This window comes from Hordeum vulgare, chromosome 2H, assembly GCF_904849725.1.
Source record: "Hordeum vulgare subsp. vulgare chromosome 2H, MorexV3_pseudomolecules_assembly, whole genome shotgun sequence".
Lineage (NCBI taxonomy): Eukaryota > Viridiplantae > Streptophyta > Magnoliopsida > Poales > Poaceae > Hordeum > Hordeum vulgare.
The window spans coordinates 655,374,777-655,384,310 of NC_058519.1; the positions used below are offsets into that span (position 1 = coordinate 655,374,777).

Consider the following 9,534-nt stretch of genomic DNA (forward strand, 5'->3'; position numbering starts at 1 on the left):
TAAGAGCCAACTAACGGTTTCACACCCTCTATCTCAACTTCAAATTCATCAGAACATACAGATATTTCATCTGTTCAAATTATATCACTACAGCAGACAAATCTTTGTACAATGGCTACCTTCTATGCAGATCGCAGTGACAATCCCGCTACGAAGGGGTTCCGAAAGTCCATTTCCAAACGAAATTAAAACAAAAAAGAAGATTTTGATTGTTGCCCACCTGCGACTGTGGTGGCATTTCCAGTTACTCGTCCTGTATGAACAAAGATATCTCCGGTCCCTTCCATCTTCATTGGGATAGGGCAACACACAGCAACCTCACGAAACTAGACACATCCTCAAGCCTTTGCCACCTTGACTGCCTCACAAGGCAGAGGCTGCAACGCCAAAAGAAAAAATATTCACAAAAATGTGCAAGGGGAAAGAAATTCTCCACAGTACTGATGGTCTAAAAATATTCTGTACACTACTCCTGGCACATCCTTATCATCCAAAGAACATTAAGTGGCACACTGAATACAAAATACTGCAGCTACATTAAGGTTTCCTAGCACGAATTTATGGTGCGTATGAATGGAGATGAATGCAGCTTAAATAACGGGCATAAATGGAGGACAGGAATTTTTGGAACATGGTTCCAGCGCACCGTTAGAACAGTAAATTCAAAAGAAAAAATACTATGATTTTTTTTTAAACTGCTATTTTATATTGTTTGGGCTTTGCTTCTGCTTTTGAAGCTTTCCATTTTGACCAAAAAGCCACAAAAGCTCCTACATACTCCCTCCATTCCTAAATACAGGTCAGATTTCACTAAGGACTACATACGGATGCATATAGACACATTCTAAAGTGTAGATTAATTCATTTTGCTCCGTATGTAGTCCATAGTGGGATCTCTAGAAGGCCTTATATTTAGGAACGGAGGGAGTAGGTGCTTTTGGAGCTTTTATGGATTTTGATGAATCGATATACTCCAATATTTGGCTCCAAAATTCATAAATGTTTTAAAAGCATCTATCTAGGAGCTTTTATGGCTTTTTGGTCAAAATGGAAAAGCTGCAAAAGCAGAAGCAAAAGCCCAAACAAACAGGGCCATAGTCTATTGTATACTCGCGTATGAAGTTTCACGAAGAAATAACATCCGTCGTATTCCTGGCAAAAGTGAGAAAATCGAAGCTATACTAAGAAACATAGTTTGATGAATGGTAAGGCACTGACTGTATTTTCTTCAATAAGAAAGCCACGGGTGTCATTACTTCACGAAACTTCGCACATGAGTAGAATGGGCGATCAAGTTTGATACCCCCAAAACTTCAGATTTTTTTAAAAAAATTCTAGTATTTTTTCTGATTTTACTATTCACGTGGCATAAATGGAGCACTGTGTTATCTTGTGGGCAGGACTTGAATGGGGGATGTGATGGAGACCACTCTTGCTTGAATCAATGAAGAAAGATGGAGTACTCCTACCAGCCAGCTACGAGTTTACAGACAGGCACACGCCAGTCTCAAGAAACTGGGCTCATAATGCCGGACTTATGCAGGCATTCAGCTCAGCCCTGGCTAGTAAAGGCTCCCCAGCTTGGACTCAGAGGCGCATTTCCAAGTGATGCTGAGCCGGGCTGTACCAAGTTAAGGCTCGTTTTATTGAAGCTGCTGTACTGGAAGATGCCAAATCTTTAATGAGAGAGCAGTCAAGTCATCATCTAGCACTTGATTGGGCTTGTGTTTCAAACAATAATCTTGATGTAAGAGGGGAATTCCTCCGTTGAATCTGCCCAATGGTGTATACAATACAAGCCACCGACGAGACAACAATCTATGCTCCTCTGTGAACTAATATAAGACGTTTTAGATCGCTATATAAATCTTATATTACCTCCGTCCCGAATTAGTTGACTCAGATTTCTCTAGATACGGATGTATATAGACACGTTTTAGTGTTAGATACATCCGTATGTAGGGAGCGAGTATTAGTTTACAGATGGAGTAGTATCTCCTTATGGACACAATGAGAAGCTTCGTTTCACAACATATTATCAGAATTCAGATTATCTTACATTTTATAGGCGTACTTACTACCACTAGACCACAGTTGCTTTGCATGGTATTCAGCTAAGCTTGTAGGATACTGTGTTATGCCCTACACCCAGGTTAGGAGTCTTATGCAACGAAATGCTTTACTAAATGCCCATCAAAGCACTGGTTTTCAACCATAGGCCTGCAAATCCTATAGAAAAGCATACTACACATACAATTCCCACGATGGGAGTAACACATGTAGTAACATAGATGCCACCTGAGCAAGAAATATGATGTGGCAACTAATTAATAACAAAAGAGAAAAATTCAGTAACTTAGCTAGTTACTCATACGAGTAACATAACGCATACCAAAGTCAAGATGAATCTATAAGCTAATAAATGAAAGGCTTAATGTTACTACTCATATGTTACTGTCCACTATGGAGGTAGTAACTTAGACTAGTAACATATACATGTTACTACTCTATGTTACTCCTCATTGTGAGTAGTCTTACGTCCTACTCCTAGCATTGGATGCTGTAAAGTGAGCGCCCAGATTCCATCATGGCTAATACTAAAAAGCAAGCCAAAAACTGGTGGTGTGTGGCTAAAGATCAACATTTATGCAAATGCATGCCCATAAATTTTATTTACAGGTATAAACAAGTTGGACTCTAGTCAAGGATAGCATAACAAAACTGAACCTGCCCATACCTCACGAATATTTACCTACGGCAGTCACTGTTCTGTACAGGAACACACATAACTGAGTAAGCTTCGTCTGCTGCAAACTTGCAATGACAGACTGAGCCCTTAGCCACAGTAGAACTGTTGCTGACTGTCGGCAGGTCTTGAAACAACGCAGCAGAAGCCAGGCAGCCCATGCTTAACTGCACTGTAAGATTCCAAACCCAACTATTGGCTCGTCCACAAATTGCCGACATGTAATTCGCGAACAGTGTTTGTTCAACGACGCTGTCATTTCAAATAAAGAATATTAGTTTACATTGGGCCAATGCTTTCAGAAACTACAAAAATTATCAATGACTGAAGATCGTTGCAAACTTTCTTTTCATATTAAATCATTCTTGATGAAATTATGGACAATCGATTAATGATAGAAATATAAACATAATGTTTGTGTAATTATTAACATCGACAGAAGGTAGTGTCATATTTCCCGCAAGCATACAAGATACAACATACCTTGTTAGGTAAACTCCGGCACAGCTCATGCAAAAGCAGCTCAGAAGTGCATACCGTTGAATCTTGATTACAGGTTGTCAGCTGTCATCAGCGTCTTGATTCTCATCACCATCGCTAAAATCGGAATCACTGGAATAATCTGAATCCCCAGTGCTTACAGAATCAGAAACCTCTCCTAGAACTTCGAATGAATTCCAATCAGGAGGAAATATTCTCTGAAGTGCTTCAGTTAGTGCGCCCCCAGTCATCTCAATCTTGTGAAGCCACCTTGACCAGTGAACAGCAGTGCGCATATCAACAGTCAAATCATTCTCAAACATTTCTCTACAAACACTCAAGATTCCTGTGTAGGTGCTTCCCTCCATCACAGTTGCCCTTGAGAGAAGTGAAGTTACCAAGCAATGATAAGCGGCCTCATCAGGCTTCAGCCCCGCCAGTTTCATCTCTTCAAAACATTTCAATGCTCTGTCTGGAAGCGACGCCCTTGCCCAACCTTTAATCAAGGTAGTATATGTCTTGAGATTGGGTTTCAGTCCAACATCTGACATCTCATCTATCACCGTTTGTGCCCTCTACAAATAAATCATTTAATTAAGATTAACCGACGGACAGTGTGCAAAGAAACGTCCAAGAGAAATATTTTTCCATTCGCAATATTTCAAATTGTAACACGATGAAGCCATGCAGGGTAAAGTTCATTGTGCTAGAAAATGTGTACTCATGATTGTCACAAGGAATTGTACTATCCTTGTCGGGCTATCTCCAGCATCCAGTAGCAATAGGCTATAAATTAAATAAGTAATGCAAAATTTGCATACCTGCATGTCTCCTGCTTTGCAACATGCATTTATGTAGGAGGTATATGTATGAATGTTCGGAGGGACCCCATCTTCTTTCATCTGCTTCATTAAGTCTGCTGCCTCCCAAACATCTCCTCTCCGAGCCCACCTAGAGAAAAGATCAGCGATTAGACAAGCAAAACGAATTGCCTAAAATACTTTGTAAAATAGACCATAAATTATTTTGCAGTATGCCCTTGCAGAATACTGTAGAGCTGATTAAATAAAGAAAGACCATGATAGTTTCTTCGTCTCTCTGAATTAGAACTTGGCTAACTAGTTCTACAAGCTCCACTAGTCATGAAAGGAATACAGGTGTCACTGAGTTACGGAGCCAGCTAACAAATACTCCCTCCGTCCCATAATGTAGGGCGTTTTTTAACACTAATGTAGTGTCAAGAAATGTCTTATATTTTGGCACCAAGGGAATAATAACCTAGCAGAACTATAGTAAAACAAGGTTAACAGATATTGATCAAAGAGCTTATCTAGAGTACCTACCCATCAATCAAAATGTTATATACGAATGTATTCCTTGCTATCTTCTGAGAGCTCATCTCCCGGGTGACTGCTAAAGCACTCTGCATTCTCCCTGATTTGCAACAGGCCCTTAGCAGCGTCTCGTAAATGTAGACATCAAGTTTTAGACCACCCTCTTTGATCTTCGTGAAATATTCAAATGCCTTTGCGATATCCCCAGTAGCAGCATAACCTCTCATAATGATTGTGTACGTATGTTCATTTGGCGTAATACCAGCAATGGACATCTTGTTAAGCACAGAAACGGCCCTTTCAACCTACAAAAGCAAATAAAGGAAATGACAACAGTGCATGGTTTAAGTTTGAAGAGCTGTGATGTATTTGAAAAATACCTGGTTCTTTCTAATTAGGCCATGAATAAGAGCATTGTAAGTCATTACAGTGGGAGCACAACCACTTCGTCGCATCAGATCAAGAATATCCAGAGCCCTTTTCATATCTCCAGCAACCGCAAACCCCTCTATGATTGGCCTAAATGCCCTATTTGATGGTTGCATTCGTTCTTTCTGCATTTTTTCCAGAATGCGAATAGCTCGATCCATATTTCCCATCTTACAAAATGCTTCTATCAGCAAATTGTATATGGCACGATCAGGCTGAAGACCGGATTTTAGCATTTCCTCAAATATGCGGAAAGCATTTGTGAAGTCGTGTAAATGGATAAATCCACTTATCAGCATAGAGTAAGTTTTGTTGTTATGCTTGATTCCAGATGACTCCATTTCTTTGCTAATAGCTATAGCTTTAGCGACCTTACCAATCTGTACAAAAACACACCAAAGTGGCATCAGCGATTGTCATCATAGAGTGCAATGCAACATGCACAAAAATGATGCTCATATATTGTTGGTCTATACTGTAGGGCTAAATATTTGTTTTCTTTTTATACTTTTTTTGTTTCATTTGCCTACTTGCAAGATGAAACCATGATTTGTGAGCATGCTAGAAAGTACTGGATGTAGATTGTAGAAGACACATTATGAAGCAGATAAGTTCATCAATAACTATCAAGCACGTAATAGCTTTATCAACTTTACTTCCCCAGCCTGGGACAATCCTCAGAGAACATCACTTGCACATTATCTGAACAATAGTTGCACTTCAAATATCTTATATAAGAAATCTTTCTTCCATTAAAGCTGCCAGACACTAGTATAAAAAACAATGAGCAACCGAAAGCAAAAGAGAAAACCCTAAATCAGCTAGTTTTACGCATTTAACACAAAGGGAAAAAGATAGTAAAAGGCTTTTTTTTGCGGGGAAGTAAAAGGCTATTCCGCCAGGCAGCCAGGCAGCCAGGCAGCGACCCACGCAGACAACGAAAAAACTGGAAAGGTATAAGCTAGAATTTTACCTTGACATACAAATTAATAAGGCATCCATAAGAAATTATTGATGGTGTAAAGCAACATTCCTGCAAAATTATAAGTAAATAACCAGATCAAAAAGCAAAATGCAACACATAGTACCCAATTCAACCCAAAACCAAAAGCTTAGAAATGTATTATAGATTCAGGAAGGAGAAAACAATAATGTAAGAATGCCAGACAGCTCAATTAGCCATGAGATGTCATTTCCCATTATAGACTATACCTTCAGCCTTTCAAACACAATTAGACATTTCTTTTCATCTTGAATGATAGTATATCCATGCATCATACTGTGATACGCATCTATGGGAGCGTCTATTCCATCCTCTTCCATTTCACGGACCAGCTCTTCAGCTCTATCCATATTGCCAGACTGGCTGCAAAAACTACATATACTTAAGTGCTAGATCGATACTATATGAGCTACAAGATGATATTACATTATTACTACATCCCAAATAGGTAACATATTAGCATCATAATCATTTCCCGTATAATAGTCTTGTCCATTTGAATTTTGAAGGGCCTTATGAATCTGGTAGCACTAACCAGTGGGCATGTATGATGTTGCTATATATGATCCCATTGAGATCCCCTAGGTTGGTCTTAGCCTCTTTGAACAAGTTGTCTGCAGATCTTCCAAAACAAGTGAAAATATATTAGCAAGAAGCCATCTTGGGCTGAGAAATAGAGACATGAAAAAGTCAAGTGACATAGTACATAAAGAAAATGTCTGAAGCTGTCAAATGCAAAAGTATTGATATAAATATCAGAAGTTTTGAATAAAGGACATAAGGAGCACATAGAGCATGGCTAGATTGATCGAGGGAGGAGGAGGGGGTAGGGGGCTGGTTACTCACTGAGTATCATTGATTTTGCCAAATCCTGAAATAAGGATACTGTAAGTAACAATTGTCAGCTCAATGCCCTCAGCTTTCATTTCTTCAGTACATGACAGCGCTCCACGCATATCTCTAGCAACTGCATAAGCGTGAACAAGGCTGCATGAAATGAATAAAATTTAATGCAGGGGAGAAGCCAGCAAAGTGAAGCAACCATGAAGATTATCTCTAGCAACACCACAAATGTAGAAGTATAATAGCAATGTGACTACAACACCATATTGAAGGATTTTCATTTTACGTTTAAAAAGAATTATGACTGGAGCAGCCTATGTATGTAAAGCATGTTTTTCTAGATGTGACCTTGAGAACCACCTGCCTTTGTATCTCATTATCTGCATCGATAAACATATTTATTTCACATTGGCAAACTGGCATTAAGGTGGCAGCCTATTCTGTTCCTGGGTCGGTTCACTACTAATATTTCCTCAGTCACCTTTCATTCTGGTACTACCATGCAGAAACATGTTCATGCTCAATTAGTCAATTTACATGTAATAAGTTTTGCAGTTCGCCTATTTCATGAAGTTGTTTGCACAAGACCTCTGGCTTTTATTTTATCCTACATTAGTCTGTCTATCATGGGAAAGAAACGACCTAAAAAATGTAAGTAACAGCTAAAATGCACCTACCTTGTGAAGACAAAGGCATTGGGTTCTATTCCTCTTGCTCTCATGTTCTCAAAGGTTGCACGAGCATGATGCTTATCACCCCGCTTGGCATAATACACAATCATCAGACCAAATTCTCTCCTTGATGGCTGAAACAGTCAAAACAAAGAATATTAATGGGACCATATCAAAAGATTTCAATCACAATGAGACTCGGGTGATTCTACCCTCTGTGCAATAAAAAAAAAAAGCAGCGAGCATCAATTAAACCAACATTCTTTTTGTTTTTCGGCCCTGCATATCAAGTAAATTGCTGCTGTGCAACTTCCATAGGAGGTCTTGGGTGCATAAATATCATTATCCAGATTTTCGAACATGAAAGGATCGATATGAGTTCAAACACAGTTGCTTGCACACACAAAAATACAGGGTCGCCAACTCTTAATCATTCCATATAATATATATTCCTGCACATGGCTACAGCTTACAAAATATGCAGAAAATGCAGAATGAGTACAAAAATTGTTCATGTAAACGAAGAACACCTTGTGGAGCAGCTAATTTTTCAACAGTCAACTAGCCAAATATTTGGGAACTTGAAGTTTGATTGGAATTGCAGATGACATCGAAGTAAACAGCAGAGGCAAAGCTGTGCAGCAACTTTTTTCGAACCGGGCTTTCTCCCCTTTCCATTACTTTCATAACGGAAATACAATGTTTTAGGACCAGAAAAGAGCTGTGCAGCAACTGCATTAGGCAAATGAAAATCTACAGAAGGTGTGTGCAGTCGGATCATCTCTCATTAAATAGACAACTAGGAGTAGATCACTATAACATTATTGTGCAAGCGCAATTGGCATCACAGTTAACAAAGCTGAGGAGGTATGAAAGGCCACCTTGGGGATCCTCTCGAAGGCGGAGACGACGGCCTGCCAGTCCTCGGGCCGGGACTCCACCACCCTGCGGAACTCGCGGCAGGCCTCGTCCCTGCCGTGGTGCCACGGCGACGGCGCCTCCTTCCCTTGGCCGTGGTCCACCCAGCGCGCCCGGTCCTCCGCCCTGGCCTTCGCCTTCCTCCCGTCGTCGAGCCGCACCGTGAGCGACCTGCCCCGGAAGTCCACCCCGTCGACCTCCGCCGCGCGCTCCGCGGCGGCCTCGGCGCCCTGTCCCTCGGCGTCGGCGTCCGCGTAGTAGAGGAAGCAGAAGCCGGCGTTGCGCTCGGGGTCGTCGTGGGCGCGCACGAGCTCCACCTTGTCGAGCGGCCCGAACTGGCGGAAGAAGTCGGCCACCTCCGCCTTCCGAGCCCGCAGAGGCAGGTTCCCGACGAACACCTTCCCCTTGTGCCGGAAAGCCTCGTCCCCCTGCTCTTCCTCCGGCTCCGGCTCGGGCTCTGGCTCTGGCTCTGGCTTCGGCGGCGGAGGGTGGTGTTGGCGCGTTCGGGGTGGAGGAGGGGGAGGGGGAGGCGGGGGCGGGGAGAGCTTGCTGGAGAGCCATAGCTTGGAGGAGAGCGGGTTGGGGAGAGGTGGGGGAGGCGGCGGCGGTGGGGGCGGAGGGGAGGGTTTTGGGGGCGGGGGCGGGGGCTGGGACGGGCGGCGGAAGGAGGAGGCGGCGGAGGACGAGGAGGAGAGGGGCTTGAGGAAGAAGGGCTTGGGAGGGAGGAGGTGCGGCGCCGGGGAGGCGGCGGGGGCGGTGGGCAGCGAGAGGAACTGCATCGGCATTGCTGAGGAGAGTTCGAATGGCCCGGGAAGAACGACGATGCCAACGCAATCGCGACGGAGGATAAGGCGGGCCGAGGAGGAGGACCAAGATTGGGGCCAGTATACCTGGCCGAAACTCGCGGCCAGGCCGGGCCTAAAAAAGTCCGTGGTAGAAAACGCAAGCCCAGGCCCGGCCCTGCCCGGCCCGGACATCAGGTCCAGTTATGGGGCCAAACCCGGCCGAGCCCGAAGAATCCCGGGCCGTCCTAGCCCGGCATAGGTGTAAAGACGGGTTAACGCAGGCTCGAGCCCGGGATGACCCAACATTCGGGCTTGATTCTCACGC

The 9,534-nt window shown here is 43.0% G+C and overlaps 1 protein-coding gene across 1 annotated transcript; it reads right to left on the reverse strand.

The window, feature by feature from the left end:
• On the reverse strand, positions 1 to 9,280 carry LOC123428478 (pentatricopeptide repeat-containing protein At5g04810, chloroplastic). Its single transcript, XM_045112688.1, has 12 exons — positions 8,388 to 9,280; positions 7,513 to 7,640; positions 6,839 to 6,979; positions 6,528 to 6,614; positions 6,202 to 6,355; positions 5,963 to 6,022; positions 4,941 to 5,369; positions 4,570 to 4,865; positions 4,048 to 4,177; positions 3,230 to 3,801; positions 2,738 to 2,998; positions 1 to 377 (listed from the first exon to the last, which is right to left on the reverse strand). The coding sequence occupies exons 1-10, from the start codon at positions 9,207 to 9,209 to the stop codon at positions 3,307 to 3,309; spliced, it is 2,742 nt and encodes a 913-aa protein (XP_044968623.1). The 5' UTR covers positions 9,210 to 9,280; the 3' UTR covers positions 1 to 377; positions 2,738 to 2,998; positions 3,230 to 3,306.
• Between the last annotated feature and the right edge of the window lie 254 nt (positions 9,281 to 9,534).